Here is a 22,053-nt window from a genome sequence, read left to right as displayed (position 1 = left end):
TATTTGATAATGCGATGGGCAGATTAGACACAGCCATAATTTAAAACATAGATTAGGCGATATTAACGTTAACATTGGCGCCGATGGTGGCATTCAAGCGGTAAAACGGAAAACCAGGCGTGGCGCTCAAAGTGTTAATAGGCCGAACATCTGTTCTCATGCACTTGAGATGACCGTTTACTTCAACAGAGCTGGACAGTAAAACCCTTTTCATGCCAAATGTTTTGCAATATTCAAGAGAAAATCCAGTTCACTGTATTGAAAGTGAATTGATCCCAAACCCCTCAGTAGACAGCGGTGGGTCAGAAACTCAGAAATCAACACATCTTTGAGAATAATTATTTAAAAAAAAAAAAACTTTATTTGTATTAATAATACGATCAGGCATAATGTCTGCAGTGAGGTTATGGTTGGGTAAGGATTACATCATAGCTTGGCCAGGAAGTAAAAAGCCCCCCCTAGGCCCGTGTGTGTTTTTGTGGTCCCTTCAGGCAGTAGTGGGTCCATCCCTCTTGCCGATCTGGCAGTAGAGAGTCATGGCGAACGCCATGCCAAAGATCTGCAGGAGACAAAAGACACCACTGGTCCATCAGGCTCGGGACGTGGGACGGTTGCTATGGATGCTGGTCGCCTTTTTTTTCGAGGATCACTCGCAGCCATTTGCAGTAAATGGCAGAAATGTATCAAAACTAGGGATGTCCGATATTGTCGGCCGATATCGGCATTAAAATGTGATATCGGAAAATATCGGTATCGGTTTTCAAAAGAAAAAGAAATTTTTTTTTTTTACATTTCTAGAACCTTTATTTACCCAGGCAAGCAAGTAAGAACAAATTCTGATTTTATTTATTGTCAAAAGTATGCATAATGTTGTGTTAATTCCACAACAAGAGATATGTAATGTTAATTACCTGAAATTATTCAATTTTTTGGGGGGGGGGAAACCCTGCATATATCGGTATCAGTAATTAAGAGTTGGACAATATCGGTAAAAAAGCCAATATCGAGCATCCCTAATCAAAACTAAAACGAAGGAATGAATGGAGAAACAGGTTTCTCCCATGATGGTGGAGAGATTGCCACACAACCTTCTTTTAACCCAGAAAGCTGCCCGTCCACACAGACACTGGAGCGACCCTCTACAGGTGGCGACTTGACCCAGAAAGGTTAGGTTTAGTTTATTTGTTCAAGGAGGACAGTGTACATTAATAAACATTTTGAAAACGTAAATGCACCCAATTTTAGCCAAAGGTGACATTAGGATTCCTTAACACATTCCCCGCCAATCCCGTGTCAGCGTGTTTGCCGGCCATGCGAATTCTACCAGACCACGCTGTACAGCGTTATTGAGATCATATTTCATTTTTTCACCATGGCATTCATAATTCCACCACCCAGCCTCTGGTGATACAGTGGGACCCTGCACAATAGTGCAACACCTCAATACCGCCGCCTGGTGGATGATCGGGCGAGTTACAACCGGAAGTGGCCATCGGTGCATCTGGGAAATACGTCAGGCAGTCACATATCGTTGCGGGACTCCAGACATACACTTGCGTGCATATGGATCGCTGCCATAACTCAATAATCGATATGATTTGGGCATTTATTGCGCCATACAAACCGGAAATGGATGTAGGAGATAGACGTCAAATAAGTGGGATCTTTTTCCTCCAGTCTCATCGGCGAACGGTAAGGAACGTTATTTTCAAGCCGATTGTACATTTTTTATTTACAAACCATCTGATCAATAAATCAACCCATACTACATAAAGCATTTACTGACGATCACGGAATTATACGACCCCCCCCCCGTTCATCCGCGCATGATTAGGCATAACGTATAGGATCATATACAGTTGAATTTTTTAATATAGCGTGTATCGGGAATAAACGGCAGTTGATAATCTATATATGCGTTTATGCCTATAACTCACGTTCAATGAATTACTGCAGAAAACGATAAAAACACTTATATTCTAGAAGGTATTTTTGGAAGAATCTATGAATGAAAAAGTATAACGTTCCTACATCCTGAACGATAGATAATCGATGTTGAATGGGCCATAGTAATGTCAATTTAGCAATACAATTTAAAAAGTTATAGCCCTGCAAAGAAGGTGAACATCTCCATAGGCTTTGAGTGCTGGCAGTGAGGCTACATTGATGGATATAACCGTGGCAGGGAATGTGTTAAGACACTTATTTCGCACATAAATCACACACATCCCAAGGCTCTAAACAGTTTCACACACATTAATTTAGTTCGACAGTTATTATAGTAAATGAGTTTAAATATGGCCACCAGTGATGTCATCGGGGACATCGACAGCTACAGCTTTTTCATCTACATCATTTCATGGAGGTGTAATGAACATAACACAATGACTCAATGTCCCCTATGACATCACTGGTGGCCATATTCAAACTCATTTACTTTCAATAATGGTCAAACTAAATGAACGTGTGCAAAACTGTTTAGAGCCTTGGGATGTCTGAGATTATGTGCAAAATAAATAGGCATTGTTTAAGGTGAAGTGGCCCTTTAACATGGAGAGGAATAAGATTCATGGAGACAATTGAAACCATTATGTTCAATATTCTGATGTTCTTCCACTTCTAATATTCAAATCCCAGAACAGTACTTTCTGAACAACTAAACAAACATGTACAAAGGGAACTTAATTCATATCCGTTATTCCTCAGGTCTAAGACAGTCCAGACTGTCAAAAGGTTCAAATTAATGAACATGAACAACTGCCTCCCAAATCAAAAAAATAGAAGGTCAGAAGCCGCTTCATAGACAATGACTCTGTAAAGATTGTAGCGGTGACAATGAGCGACGCCCAGGAGGATGCTGTGGGTCCACAACATCAGTCTCCAATTCATCATCAACAAAGCAGCTCCAGACTTTATACCAGATGACAAGTTTTAAGTCTTCTCTGGCTTCATGAGAGAGTAGCTCATGTTCACAAAATTATTATTAACGGACATTTATTGAACTTTCCCCAGGCCATGAGAAACATTGGAATTCTTAATTTGAGTGTTGTTGCCCATTCAAAAAGGTTCATGTTCAAGGTGTTGGTCCTTTAAAAAAAGGTTTACGTTCAAGGTGTTTCACACAGGGCTTTGATTACATTTATTTTACAAAACACTTACTATACATGTCATTCTGAGAATGGTGCCATTTCATGTAATTCATAAATCTAAAAGTCTGATTTACCGTGTGTGAACCAAATATAAGCCTAAAAGATTCTTAACTGGCACCGGCCTGGCCCCGGGACATTTTAAGGACGATTTGCCCACCGGCACGACATTTAATACAATATAATATATATAGAATTAAAGCCCTATTTGTTGCCTGAATGCATTAGAGTCAATGAGGAAATGGTTTTCTGCAGTGCTTTTTCTCACTTTTTACCAAAATCGCTCCTAATCACTCATTTCTGAACGGATTTTTATGAAATTGCCATGAAGATGTCAGGCTATGGACTCAGGGTGTTTTTTTTAGCCATACCAATTTTTTTGGAAATATACTTTTGGATATTGCAATTACAGAGACATTTTAGTAACACGTTTTTCTACAACTCATGTTCAGGCCTATGTTACTCTATTTCATTAGCACTAACAGCACATTCTTTATTGTATCAGAAACTTCAGAATGTTATCTTTCAAAAAGAGACCAGGCTCATGCATGTGCTATAAGTATAAATACAAGTATAAAAATTGCCACTTTTGGGGGCGCCAGTTAAGACGTTTGTTTTTATTTCAGACTATTGAAATAACCGTGAAACCGCTTTTCAGGGGGAGCTCCCGTAGCTCACTGCATATCTCTGCGCTATTTCTGCGTCGGGGAAAACAGTGCTCGTCACGGATCTGGGGGACACGAGTTAGATTCCCGGACCCGCCGCCATTTCTCAGAATGTCTTCCCCTGCTCTACATCCCATTTCAACCTGTTTCTGTCGGTCATGCTTGACCAGAAAAGCGATAAACGCTAAAAAGTAGTTAAAAAAAAAAAAGCTTTTCAGGTAGTTTTCTAGCTTCCAACAACGAGGACTGTTGGTTTATTCAAAAATGTTGTACCATCAAAGAAACATGCCAACATTATGGGAAATGTGCTTACAGTCTTCTCCAGAGTCAGACAAGAAGATTTCCTCTGTGCGTTCAGTAGAAAGCTAACCGGCAGCAAGCTAGCCTAGCTTGGCACAAGAAAAAATTATGGAAGCGGATACGGACCAGCTAGCTTAACTGTTGGCCAAAAACACCTCTTCCGGAGTTTTAAGCTAGGCTAGCTGGTCCGTATTCACTTCCCTTCATTTGTGCTAAAATAGGCTAGCTTGCAGATGGATAGCCTTCTACTGAACACAGATGAAATTGGTATCCATCTTCTTGTCCAACTCTGAAGAAGACAGTAAGAGCCATGATTTCCCATGATGTTGGCATGTTCCTTTAAGGAATGTTATACATAAGAATGTACATGTGCTTTGTATATTGTTGTTCGTATGTTGTATACAGTAAGTGTGTGCGTGTGTGTTGACGTGTACCTACCATAAGAACGGCAATGCCAAAGGCGATGCCCAGAGCGACCAGAGCATTTTTCTCAATGAAGGACGTCACAATCTTCACACAAGGCTGCAGAACACACAATCACAACAATTAAAGAGGACATTTTAGTGCGTATGCACCATAGGTCTTCACACATCTTTCAAGTTTTTTGGTGAAAAAAACTAAAACTCACAAATATCATCATACCGCAAGCCTGTACGGTCAAACCAAATTCAGATCCATCTTTCAGACTGGATGTTGCAGATCAAATATGACTCCAGATTCAGCCCCAACATAGCAATCTAGTTAAACATTTAGTCAATATTAAATTTTTATTTTTAGATGGACACCCTCACACGCATCTCCTCACCGTGGAGTAGACTTGGCGTCCGGATACGGCCTGACAGGTCTGCGAGACGTCTTTACAGTCACAGGAAGACGGAACGTTGTTGCCCCAGTCAGCTGCTCCATTGATCAGCCCACAGCACTTGAACTGAGAGACAAGAGTGGTGCATAATATGTATTTATCTCTGCGATTGTGTGTATGCATGTCTGTGTGCATATGTGTGTGCGTGTGTTGGTGTGTGTGTCTGTGTGCATATGTGTGGTCACCTTGCTTATAAATCAGGACCAGAGCACTTAGTACATTGGCTGTTAGACATTACATCATCCATTTATAGACACATGACTTCATCCAATTATACAGAGTGAGTGAGTCACAGGGAGAGAAAGAAAGAAAGAGAGAGCGAGAGAGAACGAGGACGCAAAGGAAATAGAACAAAAGATCAGGAGGATGACAACCTGTGTGAGAGGCTGTTCTTTAAACCTTTATATGGAACAAGCTCATCATCAGCCCTGGACCACACTAATCAGAGGGCCTGGATGCGTGAACACTTAAGGCAAACAACTTGCACTTCCGCATTTCTCTGATTGGCCGAGCGCGCGCATGCGCATGAGCCGTGACGCGCTCCTCAGAGGCAGGAATACTAAGCTCCCCCTTAGGCTCCACGAGAGAGGAGAGAGGCTGAAAACCCGCAGTTCTTGCCCGACTGATGAGAGCCGGGAGCCGAATCCCGGATCCGATTTGTCTGATGAATACCCCCAAAACATGGAGGTCCCGAACGCATGGAAGTATTGATTGCGTCGTAACGAATAATTAAAAAAAGATACCGTTAACTGGAATATGTTGTGCCTTTACACATATGTTGGATTATGTAATTGGTTTGTCATGACAAATTAAAAAAAAAAATCGCGATTTACCCGGTGGCTACAACAACACAGTGACTACATGCAGTAGTGTTGTCACGAACTACAACAATTTTCATGACGGAGGGAGGGGGGAAGAGAGAGCGAGCGAGCGAGCGAGCGAGCGAGAGAGAGAGAGAGAGAGAGCTATGCTCTGAGCATTTAGTAACGTTACATTTTCAACAAGATTGCTGCTACTTAAACACTTCATGGAAACGGGGTAACGTTATGTCGAGTTCATACGTGTACTAGTGTAGTTAGTATGAACTCGACTTAACGTTACTCAGTTTCCATGAAGTAATTATAAAGGTGGCCAGCTAGCTAGCATAAGCTAACGTTAGCTAATGGCTGTATCGTTAGCACTGCTCTGTAAAAACGCTTGCAAATGGGCATCGTGGCATCTTTAGCTTTTCCCGAAACTGGGTAACGTTACGTCGAGTTCATACGTGTACTAGTGTAGTTAGTATGAACTCGACTTAACGTTACTCAGTTTCCATGAAGTAATTATAAAGGTGGCCAGCTAGCTAGCATAAGCTAACGTTAGCTAATGGCTGCATCGTTGGCACTGCTCTGTAACAACGCTTTAGCTTTTCCTTCGTCGTTTACTTCAAACCCGAAGTACTTCCAAACAGCACTTCTGCTGTTTTCTTTATCCACAAGCACAAGTTGCGGAGGCTCTGCACTGGCCATATTCGGAGCTAAAATCTTTTGCTTACAAACTGAAGACAGGTCTGCGAGGGGGAGGGCTGCAGCGGAGGAGGAGGAGGGGCCAGCGTGCTCTGCAGCAGCAGTGTGTCTGTCTGTCAACAACTTGCGGTAGAACACTGCGAGCAAGCCAGCTGGTATCGATACTTCTTCGGTATTTCGGGAAATGAGTATAGAAACAGTTTTAAATATTCAGTATCGATATTTTTGACAACACTACCAGACAGTGTGATTTAGTTCCATCTGTTGTAATAGGTAGCCAGACAGCGTGATTTAGTTCCATCTCTGTTGTAATAGGTAGCCAGACAGCGTGATTTAGTTCCATCTCTGTTGTAATAGGTAGCCAGACAGCGTGATTTAGTTCCATCTCTGTTGTAATAGGCAGCCAGACAGCGTGATTTAGTTCCATCTCTGCTGTAATAGGTAGCCAGACAGTGTGATTTAGTTCCATCTCTGTTGTAATAGGTAGCCAGACAGCGTGATTTAGTTCCATCTCTGTTGTAATAGGTAGCCAGACAGCGTGATTTAGTTCCATCTCTGTTGTAATAGGTAGCCAGACAGCATGATTTAGTTCCATCTCTGTTGTAATAGGCAGCCAGACAGCGTGATTTAGTTCCATCTCTGTTGTAATAGGTAGCCAGACAGCGTGATTTAGTTCCATCTCTGTTGTAATAGGTAGCCAGACAGCATGATTTAGTTCCATCTCTGTTGTAATAGGCAGCCAGACAGCGTGATTTAGTTCCATCTCTGTTGTAATAGGCAGCCAGACAGTGTGGTGGAGAAGATGCCTTTTGTATCGAAACATATTTCAGCTGTAATATCTGAATGTCATGTGGTTTAGTGTTTACCTCTTCCTCTAGTTTCTTTAGGTCAGCCTGGACCTCAGCATCCTGACCCGAAAGAGGCAGCATGGCCTGCAGACGCTCCTTCACAATCTCCTCAGCCTACACACAATAATTATACGTTAACCTGTTGTAATATGATATATAATGTATGTAGCCAGACAACATGCCAAGTCAATATGGTTAGGGTTCATAGGTCATGTGTTAGAGGCTACCTTGGTCTCCCCTACAGCTCCCATAATCCCTGCTACCAAGAGGAGGATGAAGATGAGAAGCAGCCCGATGAAGAACTGGTGGAGAGAAGAAACAAGTACATTAAAAACAAAATCTACATGAACATGTGTAGTCAGTGCTGAGCAACATACATGTGAATATCTAAATAAATATATTATACACGCATGTGTTGCGTCACCAGCATCAGTAAACGTAACATGTGAATATATATGTTGCGTCTCACCAGCATCAGTAAACAGCGGTTATCTCGGATGGCTCCACAGCATCCCAGGAAGCCCAGCACCATGATGATGACTCCTACAGCAATCAGCAGGTCTACGAAGGGCACGTTCTGATCAAATACCTAGAGACGCAGAGAGGGGGTGAAAGAGAGGGGGCGGGGGGTGAGAGAGAAGTAAAAATGTTAAGTTGGATTTATCATTTATTAGGATAACAAGGTGCAATATTCGACAGATGCGTTTAGATAACCTAACCCTAGATAACCTGATAGGCCCGGTACCGGACCAAGATGTATTTAACGTAGCACAAATAGATCAATACAGTCCGTATTAAGTGATGCGTTTCAGTTTCGAATGTAGCCAAGAGTAAAGACCCTAACCCTTTCAAAACAGCAGTCAAAGTGTATATTTTCAGCACTACTTTTCTTTAGCAATGATTTTAAGTGCCATTAGCGAAATATGAGCTTATAAAAATGTCCGCGCAGTGCATCGTAATTCGTATGATTTAGATGATAGAACAGGAAGCACTCATGAAATTGTTGTAGTCCAGAGAAAGAAACCCGGGGCTTTCGATGAAAGAAAGACTACACTACCCAGCTCACACCAGCCAACGGACAAATAATTTTCTCTTCTTACAAGCATTGACTGAAATATTGTGTTTATATCTCACAGGTCGAACAAAACTCAACGTTATTGCCATAAAATACAACATATATTGTTTCTTTACCCTTCTGAACGTCTAGAAAAAAATAAACTGCATCTCAATCCAGTGATGAGTCTTTGCTGCACTATATCGGGCGCCTGGTGGTACTAAATCGAGATTTAACTCTGCCATTGTGAAGAGGAAATCTGTGCTGATGTATGACTTGGCCATAATAAGGTCATTTATGGGCCTGATATTCTATATTCATATTGCATGTGTCCGGATGGCAAGTACTGCATCTACAAAAAAAAACTGTAAATCATCTTTTCGCTTCGTCAATGGGGTTATTCACCGTCAAAGATGGGTTCATTACTATTTACTCAAGCATAAGTAACGGACACTATTGGACAGTGGGAATACATTCCCCGAGGCCCATAGATGTCTAGAGATACGAGGAACATGCAGCTGGACCTTGTAGAAGTAGAGCAATCTTCCATTTACTTGGGTATGTACTTTTAGGCAAATTTTCTGATTAAGGTGAAGAGGTTAAGGTGCAGTATGGATTTATAGTTTACTACATTTTCAAACAGAGCTAAATGTGATTATGTCAGTGGCTGATGGCGGGTATATCAGAGATATTTTCATGAACATTCCATAGTGCAGTTTTACTATACATTTAATGTTGCTCGGGTTCATGTCTCTTAACCATTTCACCATCACACTACCAAATGGTTAACCCCTTCACTGCGACAATACAGAAGGTCAACACTTTCACTGCCACACGACAAATGGTTAACCTTCTGTAGTGTGGTAGTGAAAGGACTTAAAACTAGACCGTGTACCATTAATCTGGCCGCGCCTACCTTGTTTTTATCCTTGGTGACTTTCAGGTAGATGGACACAGCAAGGATGATACATCCACTGATCTAGAAGAGAGGATAAAACATGACGTCATTCAATCAAATGTAAACAGAAAATAAATGTGCAATCGAAATTGGTGACAAACTGAATTATTCACCCCAAAACGAGGTGTGAGACAGGGCTGCAGTCTGAGTCCAACACTGTTTAACATTTACATCAATGACATAGCGGTGCAGTTGGAACAGTCTTCAGGGGCTGTTCTTACACTTCCTGACATGGAGGTCAAATGTCTTCTCTATGCAGATGACCCGACCTGCTAGAGAAGTACTGCCAGCACTGGGCCCTGGGAGTAAACTTTAAAAAGGACCAACTTTATCGTCATGCAGAAAAAGCCCAGATGTCAGGAAAACAGACACTTATTCACTCTAAGTGGCGCCCCAGAGCACACCATGTTCTATAACTACCTTGGGCTAATCATTTCAGCATCAGGTAGCTTCAGAATGGCAGTGGATGAACTAAAAGAGGAAGCTTGTAGAGCACTCTATGCAAAAGACAATTCTATATTAACATATCTATATAGTTAAATCAAAATGTGGTGCAAATTATTTGACAGCATAATTCAGCCTGTTGTGCCATTATGGTAGTGAGGTATGGGGTCCACATAGCTACATGGGACAAACACCCAGCTGAAGCCCTATATGTAGAATTCTGAAGAAACGAAAAAACAGAATAGGGCAGAATTAAGACTAATACATTTTGTATTCGAAAATAAGCCCCTCAAATGCACTTAGATCAAAAGCCATTATAACCCAAGAGCTGAACCCTGAGACTTAGGACTTAGAAGTCAACTGAGACTTAGGAATCAACAAATCACTAACACAAACCAGTCTCAGACCAGCACTGCCAAAATAAATGTTCAATCCAATCATCAAACAACCGTCAAACATCTTATTTGGAACATTGGCAAACCAAAACAAAATCAAAACACAAAGTAAATTGCAATGCTATTTGGGATTTGAGTATCTCTCTACTGTCAGATACTAAGCAGAGATGGATCCTTACCAGGTACAGGCCCGGTGACTATAGTCTAACCATAACACTTACCAGGTACAGGCTAAGTGACCACAGTGTAACCCTTATCAGGTACAGTGACCACAGTCTAGCACTAGCACTAAACCTGAGAGAGAGAACACCCATCAAAAGTGAAGAAATAAAACTTAAAAAACAAAACTCAAAGTGATATCAGTCCTCTGGGGAAGATGGCCAATAATATGTTGGAGTTTGATATTGTACACAGAATATATCCACAACAGTAGACCAAGTCTTAACTTTTCCCATCAACACCAAAACACAGCAGTAAGGGTGTCGTCCACCATGCGTTGGTAAAACTCTGGTGACATCTAAAGGATGAAATGTGCAACAGCAGGTCAAACTCCCACATGGTTTGGTGGCTCTCATCTCTGCTCAGAGACTCAGCACAGAAATATAGCTCCTCTCTCATCTCTGCTCAGAGACGCAGCACAGAAATATAGCTCCTCTCTCATCTCTGCTCAGAGACTCGGCACAGAAATATAGCTCCTCTCTCATCTCTGCTCAGAGACTCCGCACAGAAATATAGCTCCTCTCTCATCTCTGCTCAGAGACGCAGCACAGAAATATAGCTCCTCTCTCATCTCTGCTCAGAGACGCAGCACAGAAATATAGCTCCTCTCTCATCTCTGCTCAGAGACCCAGCACAAATATAAACTTCAGATTCTCCGTACAGAAATAAAAAAGGTTCCCCCTCATCTCTTGAGCACATAATTAAAAGGTTCTCCCTCATCTCTGCTCAGAGACCCAGCACAGAAATACAAGTGCCTGTCTGGCGAGTTGCTTTGATGTAGTTGGTTCATGTAACCGCCAATTATTCTGAGTGGAGCCCCATTTCCAAATTGCACTTGTGATACTCGCCTGGTTATTGTAGACGCAAACCAGAAGCACTTGAAATGCGGTCAGTTACACCTGACAGTACCAAGTAATTCTGATAACATGATTCCCATTATAACCCTGATAACAGTGGCTCTGTTCCACCCGGTTAATGGTTCCGTTCTTAATGTTCCCTTATCGCACAGTTCACACTGCATATTGATGACTTATTAATTATTAATCTGTCAGACCAGTTTCGGTCACACCTATTGTTCATTAATGTTTGAAGAGAAACGGTCAAGGTGGCACCAGGTAGAGGAACATTAGTTCCGTCGGTCCCACACTTTCCATCTAGGACATGCGCCAGGTAGGGCCTAAAAGAAAAATAATAATTTCCGGTTGCCGACCGACCCTGCCGATTTAGGTGCGGCCCAATTTATTTTATGAGTTACATTTTATTTATTTTTTAAATAAAGTTTCATAAAAATCGTTGTCAAACCTTTAGTATTATGGATATTAAACATGCTGGCAGAGTACATGCATCCATGTTTTTATAAAGAAATTCCCCATCCATAGTCACCGTGGGAAAGAATAAAATAAAAAATTAAATAAATTCCCTACCTACCCATGGCCTTAACTGACAAACGGGAAACGAACAATATTTTCTTTTATGCCTAGAGGAACATTAGTCCTGGTGCCACACTGCAGTCAGGATATGTGACGGGTAGAGGAACATTAGTCCTGGTGCCACACTGCAGTCAGGATATGTGACGGGTAGAGGAACATTAGTCCTGGTGCCACACTGCAGTCAGGATATGCGACGGGTAGAGGAACATTAGTCCTGGTGCCACACTGCAGTCAGGACATGTGACGGCTGACGGGTAGAGGAACATTAGTCCTGGTGCCACACTGCAGTCAGGACATGTGACGGGTAGAGGAACATTAGTCCTGGTGCCACACTGCAGTCAGGACATGTGACGGGTAGAGGAACATTAGTCCTGGTGCCACACTGCAGTCAGGACATGTGACGGGTAGAGGAACATTAGTCCTGGTGCCACACTGCAGTCAGGACATTACCCTGTATATACCATTAAACAAAATATTATGAATATTACCCTATACCATTAAACAAATTACCCTATATATACACCATTAAACGAATATGTGATTATTACATGGCGTTTAACATTCGCCAAAATGCTTGATTGTGATTGGTCAATAGCGCTCGGTTGCCCCTAACAGCGGTCAATTATTTCTCGATAATTCACCGCTGCTACGGGCAACGCGCAATAATGACCACTGTTAGGGGCAACAGAGCGCTATTGACCAATCACAATCAAGCATTTTGATCGCAGTCACGAAAGCTAAGCTTTACCATTATGCACAGCTGCACTACATCAGGTGCAATCAGACCACACACCTGCCGGCGATGACAGAGGAGCCACAGAATAACTGCGTCTGCATTTGATCTCGTCTGTCGATGGTGTAAAATGAATTACGTATATTGTTAGTAAGTTAGCCCTGTAATAAGCGGGATAATGTATAGCTATACTCTGTCATTGTCGCAAAATAATTGACCCATTTCCAGAAGGCAGTGTCGGTCAATTATTTTGCGACAATGACCTTGTAGCTCTACATTATCCCTTACGTACTATATAGTATATGGTTGTGCTTAACTCTGTTACTCGACATGACTGTAAATGAGGGAAACCTCAGTTGTCTTTCGAGTTTAAATAAAGATTTGAAATGATCTGTCTATCTTTTTATGCCTGCTTATGCCTGTATTTTTTACTGTTGTGAAGCACTTTGAACTGCAACCTCTGTATGAAAAGTGCTATACAAATAAAGTTATTATTATTATTATTATTAAACTAAATATTACCCTGTATACACCATTCAACTAAATAGTATGAATATTACCCTGTATACACCATTCAACTACTAGTATGAATATTACCCTGTATACACACACCATTCAACTAAATAGTATGAATATTACCCTGTATACACCATTCAACTAAAATAGTATGAATATTACCCTGTATACACCATTCAACTAAATAGCATGAATATTACCCTGTATACACCATTCAACTAAAATAGTATGAATATTACCCTGTATACACCATTCAACTAAATAGTATGAATATTACCCTGTATACACCATTCAACTACTAGTATGAATATTACCCTGTATACACACACCATTCAACTAAATAGTATGAATATTACCCTGTATACACCATTCAACTAAATAGCATGAATATTACCCTGTATACACCATTCAACTAAAATAGTATGAATATTACCCTTTATTACATGGCGTTTTCACATTCGCCGAAATGCTTGCTTGTGATTGGTCAATAGCCCCCCGACAGCGGTCATTATTTTTCAATAATGACCTCTGTGGGACAATAATGACCGATGTGCGCAGCTGTTCGCAATCAAGCCCACATCAGTGCAGCAAATCAGACACACCTGCCGCGGCTGCACTGACAGCGGAGTGTGTAGATTACAGCGGAGCCAGAACAGAGGCTGCCCGCGATAATAATAATCACTTTATTTGGGCTGACGGAGCCACAGAACAACTGCGATTTGTCAAATGAATTAGGTATATTGTTAGTAAGTTAGCCATGTAATAAGCGGGATAATGTATAGCTTTACTCGGTCATTGTCGCAAAATAATTGACCTTCACTGACGTTTAAAACACCTCGACGAGGCGCCTCGGTATTCTAAACTACGTGTCGGTCAATTATTTTGCGACAATGACCTCGTAGCTATACATTATCCCTTACGTATACACCATTCAACTGAATAGTATGAATATTACCCTGTATACACCATTCAACTAAATAGTATGAATATTACCCTGTATACACCATTCAACTAAATATTACCATGGAAACCAAGCTTTACAAACACAACCTTAAAAACAGGACTCATTATCCTGACTAATGTCTGCATTGCATGGCTCACACACACACACCAGTGATTCACCACCATGGTATGAGTCACAATATGATTTGTATGAAACACAATTGATCCGAGTTGTAAAGATGCGTCTAAATCAATAATTAATCGGTCAAACAATTAGTCGACACAAACAGCTCTGAAAGCAGATAGTTGATGAATTATTGATAGACATCCCGTCAGAAAAACAGGTGGAGGAGGGTAGTTCACACACTGGTACATAGTAGGTTACATGCTATAGACCAGCGGTTCTCACTTTTGATGAGGGCTAATTCAGGGACCCACCGTTAAGATTGCGGTGCCCAAGACATTTCTATGTAGCAAAAATGGCAATCACTGTAATCACTAGCAAAACATACCCACAATGATGAGCGTATTCAGTCTTGTGAGTCATACACGAGTAGCCTAGCAAGCTTTCAACAAGCCGTCATTACCGACGGCTTGAAACTTGAACCTGAAACTTGACTGTTTAGTCCAAGGAGCACAGTTGTACCTTCTTAAAAGAAAAGCACTGTGTGATGAGGTATAGGTTGGTTTTAAAAACGCTATTGGAACCGGATCAAATATGACGCATGCATTTCCACCTTAACAACTCAAGCCAGTGGAGGCCCACCGGCCTCGTCTTAATACCCGAGACTGGGACCAGTTGCATAAACTTAGATTTCAGACACTGCCACAGAGTGAGTACGACATTCTGTTGACTTCCTGTACATTAATCCCTCAAGCTGAACCATCGCCATGCCCATGATAACTATAACCCTTTCCTTAAAAAGGAAGCTGCTCCCAAACTGTGGAATGCCCTCCCTTTCTCTCAAGAGATCAGTAGAAACATGAAACTTAAAAAATAAAGCTAAAAACGCTACTGTTCAGACAGGCATTTGGCTAGTTTTATCTTGGTCTTTGTATTATATTTTCTAGTTAGTGTGTTTGATGGTTCCATGTGTTGTTTTGTGTTCTTTTTTTTCTGATTGGAAAGCACTTTGTGATCTTGCATCTAGAAAGGTGCTATATGTAGGCCTACTTACTTACTTTCCTTTAAACAAAACCCTTAGTTCTCCCCTTAAAATAATCATTTTAACCCTTACCTCAACCTAAATCTAATTATAAACTTAAAAAAAAAAAAAAAAAAAAACTGTTTGTTTCCTAACAAAGCCTGAGAGTCCTCACCAGTCACCACTGGGTCTTATTTTCTGGAGTTTGTATTGCAGTGGATACATTTGGACCCCGCAAGATGGTAGAAACATCACACACATACACTGATGACTACATTATGATGATGGCTTCCTGTTGTGCCAGGTAATTTCCTGTTCTGCAAGTCATTAGCAGGCTAACTGGTGTACTGCCCCTCAGAACTAATTCATTTATATCAGACAAACACAATTCCTGGTTAGTCTCGTATACAAAACATGCACACACAATTTTGCACACAAAGCATTTAGACATGTCCACACCACACACACACCCCTATGCTGGCTGTTTGTTGTAAAACAATGTGCAGGGTGTGTTTAACAGACAGTGACTCAGCTAAAGCAGCTGGGTGTTGTTCTAAAACACAACTCCTAAAACTACTTTTTTTTTTTTTAAATCAAACCAGCAGGTAAGAAAACACTACTGTAATAATCACTCACTCGACACAGTTTTAACCACCGTAGGTTCTGCATTTTTAAATGAACCAAAGCGCATCAGTCATCTGCTTGTTGAAATGCCTTCTAATAAAAATAAACAATGTCATGAGGGTACAGAGGTAAGAAAATTATTCCCACATGTTTTTATGCTTTTTTAATGAAATTCTTAGTGGCCCATACGATTGTGGTTCTCCTGGTTGTGATGAAAGATGTGAATGAGAATGAAGTATTTTCCTTTCAGATCTACAGTCTTGAGATGTGAATAATGAGAATGAAGTATTTTCCTTTCAGATCTACAGTCTTGAGATGTGAATGAGAATGAATAGTCATTTACTTTCAGATCTACAGTCTTGAGATGTGAATAATGAGAATTAAGTCATTTACTTTCAGATCTACAGTCTTGAGATGTGAATAATGAGAATTAAGTCATTTACTTTCAGATCTACAGTCTTGAGATGTGAATAATGAGTGAAGTAATTTCCTTTCAGATCTACAGTCTTGGTGTGAATAATGAGTGAAGTAATTTCCCTTCAGATCTACAGTCTTTATTAAAAGGTGATTATTTGGCTGGCACACCTCAACATGGCTGCCACAGACTGTTTAATGTTGTCATGGAAACCAATGTTGGTGAGTCAAATAATTAAGGACAGCCGTAGACGAGCATTCCCACTTCGATTTAAATCAGACTTAAATTGCCATGCTTGTGAACCACCACCAAGGGGCAGAGTGGCTAACTACACAATAATTGTGTCGAGTAAAAGTCTCACTAATTGCAGGCACATTATCCAGAAGCATAAAAGCATGCACAATCCAGCGTGTATCCACATCCACTCTTACAGGTTATAAGGCTCTCAACACATCCATTCTTACAGGCTAGAAGGCTCTCAACACACCCACTCGTTTAGAGACACTGTGCGCACACCATTAGCTGAAGAACACCGTTCTTAATGGAAGTCATTTGTCAAAGGGAGTTGGAGAGGAGAAAGCTAAATTGTTGATTCCTGTTGAGTTTCATACAGCAATCAATCCTCGTCCTCCTCCCCCCTAGCCCCTTTCGTGACTGATGCACGCCAACAAGGTTTGGCCGAGTGAATCCACCTGTCCTGAGGGGGACACCATGTTGCAACACACATTTAGTTATCAAACACCACCCACACAGCCACGCCCTGCATGTTTATTAAGCCACACTTGTCCAGGATGTCTTCACAACTCATTGACAAAATGCACACAGCAAGGGCCTGGGGAGGAGTTTAACCCTCTGTCCAACCCAATGCATTTCCCCATTGCCCATTTCTAAATAGTCTCGTTTAAAACAAATAAAGCATTAACATTGGCATGGTGTACGTTTCTGTCCTTATTCATCCACAATCTATTGCTCAACATGAAAATATTCACAATTAATCATGAAAAAAAATTGCCACATTTTATTTCAACCAAAAATGCTTATTAATGTTAGTGATAGAAGGGAACTCATTTTGTGCAAAAATGGAACGTTTTTCTATTTCCATGCGGCAGAATTGTTACAATAGCCGATAATCCATTTTCCCAATGATAAATGCCTATACGGGTGGAACAACCAGTGACGTCAGACTACACCTCCCTATAACCACAGTCTTCTGTTGCCCAGTGAACCTGGTGAGAACAGTTGCCTTGCTCTGCTACCTGGCTGGATATACACAATGATATTTATACAGAGTAGTTAGTCATTATATTTATACAGAGTAGTTAGATATTATATTTATATTATTACACAGTTAAGTGCGTGTGTGTAGGGGAGGGGTTGGAGCCACACACCCTGCTCAAACCTGAACAACCACATTGCTCCGTATCATCACGTCACCTACAGCAAACACACACCTCGAAGGCACACAACCAGAGAGACCACAGGTCATAGAACCAGAATGAGAAGAAGGGACACATTGTTGTGACGTGTGGTGGCCGGAGCCCAGACGGCTGCTGAAATGCGAATGGCTCATCTGGAGTAACACAGCTCAGGCAGTCTGATCTGGCTTAAAATATGTAAATAAAGTACTATGCATGTAAATGACTGAGGTAGAGGCCTAAATCATGTTTCTGAATGGGAATGTCCCTTCTAGAAACTTAATTTCTATAGACAGAGCACACAGTGGCTTTCGCCATGAATGATGTCACTCCGTGACACGTTCCAGAAACATTCCCTTGGTCAAATAAGGGGTTTAGGATTGTTGTAGAACCAGAAGTACAGGTTTGCATACATGCCTGTTCATAGGCGGCGGGTGTGTAAGGCTGGGGCAGGCTGTGCCTTCCCAGACCAGTCGACATTATTATTTATTTAATTTTATTTTTTTGGCCTTTATTTTTTTCCCTGTGTACCTGTGTGTGTGGGGGGGCTGGGGTCAACCGACAGTCAATGGATAGGTGTGGTGACACTTAACATTCCAGACGGCCTGAATACACTGAAGACTCTGGCAGGAGCACTCATTCAAGGGTACTATGACACTTAGCAAAAGCGAAAGGCCTCTCCTCTGTACTGATTCTCCTAGATCTATCTGCAGCCTTCGACACAGTCAACCATCAGATCCTCCTCGCGGCCCTCGCAGGAATGGGAGTGGCTGGATCTGCGCTGACATGGCTGACATCATACCTCAATGACCGCTCCTACCAAGTGTCATGGAGAGGGACTCTGTCAGCCACCCGCCCCCTCCGGACGGGTGTCCCCCAGGGCTCGGTCCTAGGACCCCTTCTCTTCTCCCTCTACACTAAATCACTGGTTAACATTATCACGTCTCATGGCTTCTCATATCATTGTTATGCAGATGATACTCAACTCTTCCTCTCCTTCCCTCCCTCAGATATCCACGTCTCTGAGCGGATCTCGGCCTGTCTGTCCGACATCTCCGCCTGGATGACGACCAACCACCTCAAACTGAACCTAAGCAAAACAGAATTGCTCCACCTGCCGGCCAAATCCTCCCCCCTGACAGACCTCTCCATCACAGTCGAGAATGCAGCTGTGACCGCGTCGCCGACCGCCAAGAACCTTGGTGTTGTCCTCGACAACCAGTTGAACTTCTCTGCTCACATCGCAGCGACAACCAGAACCTGCAGATTCCTCCTGAGCAACGTCAGAAGGATACGCCCCTTCCTGACAAAAGAAGCCACCCAACTCCTCGTCCAATCAACAGTCATCTCCCGCCTCGACTACTGCAACGCACTGCTAGCTGGCCTCCCGGCCACTGCCACCAAGCCTCTTCAACTCATTCAAAACGCAGCGGCCCGCCTGATCTCAAACCTACCGAAATCGGCCCATGTCACCCCACTTCTTAGGGACCTGCACTGGCTCCCCATTGCTGCACGTATCCGCTTCAAGGCCCTCGACCTAGCATACCGTGCGGCAAAGGGAACCGCTCCCGCCTACCTCCGGTCAATGGTCTCTAACTACACACCCTCAAGACCCCTACGCTCTGCATCTTCTGGCCGCCTCAGATCTACTCCTATCCAAGCTCCCGGAGGGTCATCAAAGAGAAGCCGCCTATTCTCAGTCCTTGCCCCACAATGGTGGAATGAACTACCCATCCCAGTTAGGACAGCCGAATCCCGTCCAATCTTTCGCCGTCGACTAAAGACTCACTTCTTCAACCATTATCTGAAATGATAAAAAAAAAATCTAACCCCGACTAACCTTACTGTCATGCACTTGTCCTAATAAACTAACCTACACTGTAACACGCAACACTTTGATGAACATTGTTACTCAGCTGATAAGAGTTATACCCTTCTTGCCGTCTTGTCGCACAGAACTTGTAAGTAAATGTAAATATGCTTGCACCTCATGGTACCAAAGCACCTCAAAGGCACTAAAAACCAAATGCACCGGCAACTCTCATGGTTAACGGTAGAGAATAGGCTGGTTTTCAACACAGTTAAATTTTTCAGGAACACTGTCTTTTCATCTCAACCTGTTTTCTCATACAAACAAATTGTTAGATGCAGTCAGGTTCATTCTTATTTTACTAGGTCAGCTGATGATGGACAGATTATGTTACCACGTCCAAAATCAAATGCTTTAAAGAGGACTGTTGTTTATCGTGCCATCAATCATTGGAATAACTGCCCACTGAACATAAGTAAATTGAATAGTAAAGTGTCTTTCAAATACCACCTGAGAATGCACTACTTAAATATGTGAGCAAAATATTCTGATGTTGATAATGATGTCTACAATGTTTTACTGTTTTTAGATTATCATTGTTAATTGTGATTGTCATATGTATCTCATGTTGTTATGTTTTGTGTTTTCTGTTGTCTTTCTGCGTGGACCCCAGGAAGACTAGCTCGCCACTTAGGTGACAGCTAATGGGGATCCTTTTAAACAATAAACAACAACAATAAACCTCAAAGGCACTAAAAACCAAATTACAAATATCACAAAACAAACTGGTCAGACTACTGCTTGACCTGACTCCTAGAACCCACCTCACCCCTGCCCACTTTGACAACCTAGGATGGCTTGGAGTAGACGACAGAGTACAGCAACTTGCAATGGGCCTGGTCTACAAGATACACTACATGACCAAGGTACCCATGTACATGTCAAAATACTTCCCAAAGGTCAGTGAATACCATGACCACAACACCAGAGGGAGCTCCACAAATCATGTTAAACCCAGATTCGGCTCCAACAAGGGACTAAACGTTTTGCAATTATGCCACATCAATGTGGAACGCCCTACCCAAAGCAATCACAAACAGTACTGTATTTGCAAATCTGGTATGTCATAAATGTATAGATGTAGCAGTACTAGGGCGGTTAGGTGGCGTAGCGGAGATTGCGTTCGTCACCAACCCCGGAGCTGTGAGCTGGATTCGCCTGTTCGAATCCAGCTCACAGCTCCGGGGTTGTCACCAGCTTGGCTGGCCGTTCACACTAATACAATTGGCAGTATTAGAGGGTGGGAGAAGCTGGCGGGGTGGGTCCGGGTCGTTGTAAACAGCGACTCCTACAGTTCGGTCGGGGCGCCTGCTAAGCGCGGATAGGACTTGAGTGGGATAGTGTGATCCTTCCACACGCTACGCCCTCTCAATGAGAATCCGCGGTGCCAGGTGAAAAGAAGCAGTTGATTGGCTGGACGTGTGTCGGAGGAAGCACGTGATAGCCTCCACTCTCCCAGATGATCTGACTGTGGGGGGTAAGTGCGCAGCGACCAGGAAGGGGATTGGGAATTGGCATACGACTAACATTGGGATTGGAGAAAATCGGAGGAAAATGGAGGGGGAAAAAGATAAAAAAAAAAAAAATGTAGCAGTACTGTCTATCTGTATGTTGTGTGTGTCATATGTTATGATGAATTGAAAATGGGGGACCCTGATGTAAACAAGACGAAAGTCTCTCTCTGGTCTGCATCCCCTTAACCATTCTATGTATTGAGTGTGTGTGGGGGGCTGGGGTCGGCCGACCGTCAATGGCTGGTGGTAGGGCTGGGCGATATGACCAAAAACGTTATCGCGATAAAATTATATTCATATAACTCGATATCGATAATTATCGTTGATATAATGTCTGTCAAGTTTAATTAACTTCTTATGCTGCTGCGAATGTCTCGAGTCGAGTTGATGTCGTCATCAGTACGCGCACGTTAGCAGTTAGCCGACAAGAGGAGTATCTCATGACAATGTAATAAATATGACACTAAAATACTCTCTTCCGCCACAATATATTGAAACGACGTCCACTGTATACCCCACACTACTATAAACGTGGCCTCAGAATTCACGCCACACACTCGGCACGTAAATATATAAAACAGCGCCGTGCAAGCTAGTTATCCTAGCCAGCCTGTTGTTTCTAAGCGGTGTATTCCATGACAATGTGCTAAATATGACACTAAAATACTCTCTTCCGCCACAATATATTGAAACGACGTCCACTGTATACCCCACACTACTATAAACGTGGCCTCAGAATTCACGCCACACATAAATATATAAAACAGCGCCGTGCAAGCTAATTAGCCTAGCAAGCCTTGTTGTTGAGCGAGTCCTACCTCTGGGTCTCCTTCCGGGTCTCCTTCGCTCTCGGCCATCTCCTTCACTGATTGGTTGTTAGTTCGTGTGCTCATATCCAAGCTTGGAAAATCGATATATCGAAACTTTGCGACCACGTTTCATGTTTATTTCGAGGAAATAATTTATCGCGATAGTTATCGTTATCGTTTTATCGCCCAGCCATAGCTGGTGGACACTTAACATTCCAGACGGCCCTGCAGGCAGGAGCACTCA

The 22,053-nt window shown here is 42.3% G+C and overlaps 1 protein-coding gene across 1 annotated transcript in view; it reads right to left on the bottom strand.

Annotated features, from left to right (window-relative positions):
• Window positions 1–347: 347 nt before the first annotated feature.
• LOC311241705 (tetraspanin-8-like) overlaps window positions 348–22,053 on the bottom strand; it is a 39,018-nt gene continuing 17,312 nt past the window's right edge. Inside the window, exons 3-9 of the mRNA XM_084330584.1 lie at window positions 9,297–9,359; window positions 7,796–7,915; window positions 7,554–7,628; window positions 7,345–7,440; window positions 4,917–5,039; window positions 4,550–4,633; window positions 348–559 (exon numbers count right to left, since the gene is read on the bottom strand). Coding sequence (XP_084186710.1) covers window positions 488–559; window positions 4,550–4,633; window positions 4,917–5,039; window positions 7,345–7,440; window positions 7,554–7,628; window positions 7,796–7,915; window positions 9,297–9,359 — 633 coding nt within the window. The 3' untranslated portion in view covers window positions 348–487. The remainder of the gene's footprint in view (window positions 560–4,549; window positions 4,634–4,916; window positions 5,040–7,344; window positions 7,441–7,553; window positions 7,629–7,795; window positions 7,916–9,296; window positions 9,360–22,053) is intronic.

Source organism: Notolepis coatsorum (genome assembly GCF_963971535.1).
Source record: "Notolepis coatsorum genome assembly, chromosome: 15".
NCBI classification, from domain to species: domain Eukaryota; kingdom Metazoa; phylum Chordata; class Actinopteri; order Aulopiformes; family Paralepididae; genus Notolepis; species Notolepis coatsorum.
This window is presented reverse-complemented; position numbering and strand designations above follow the sequence as displayed.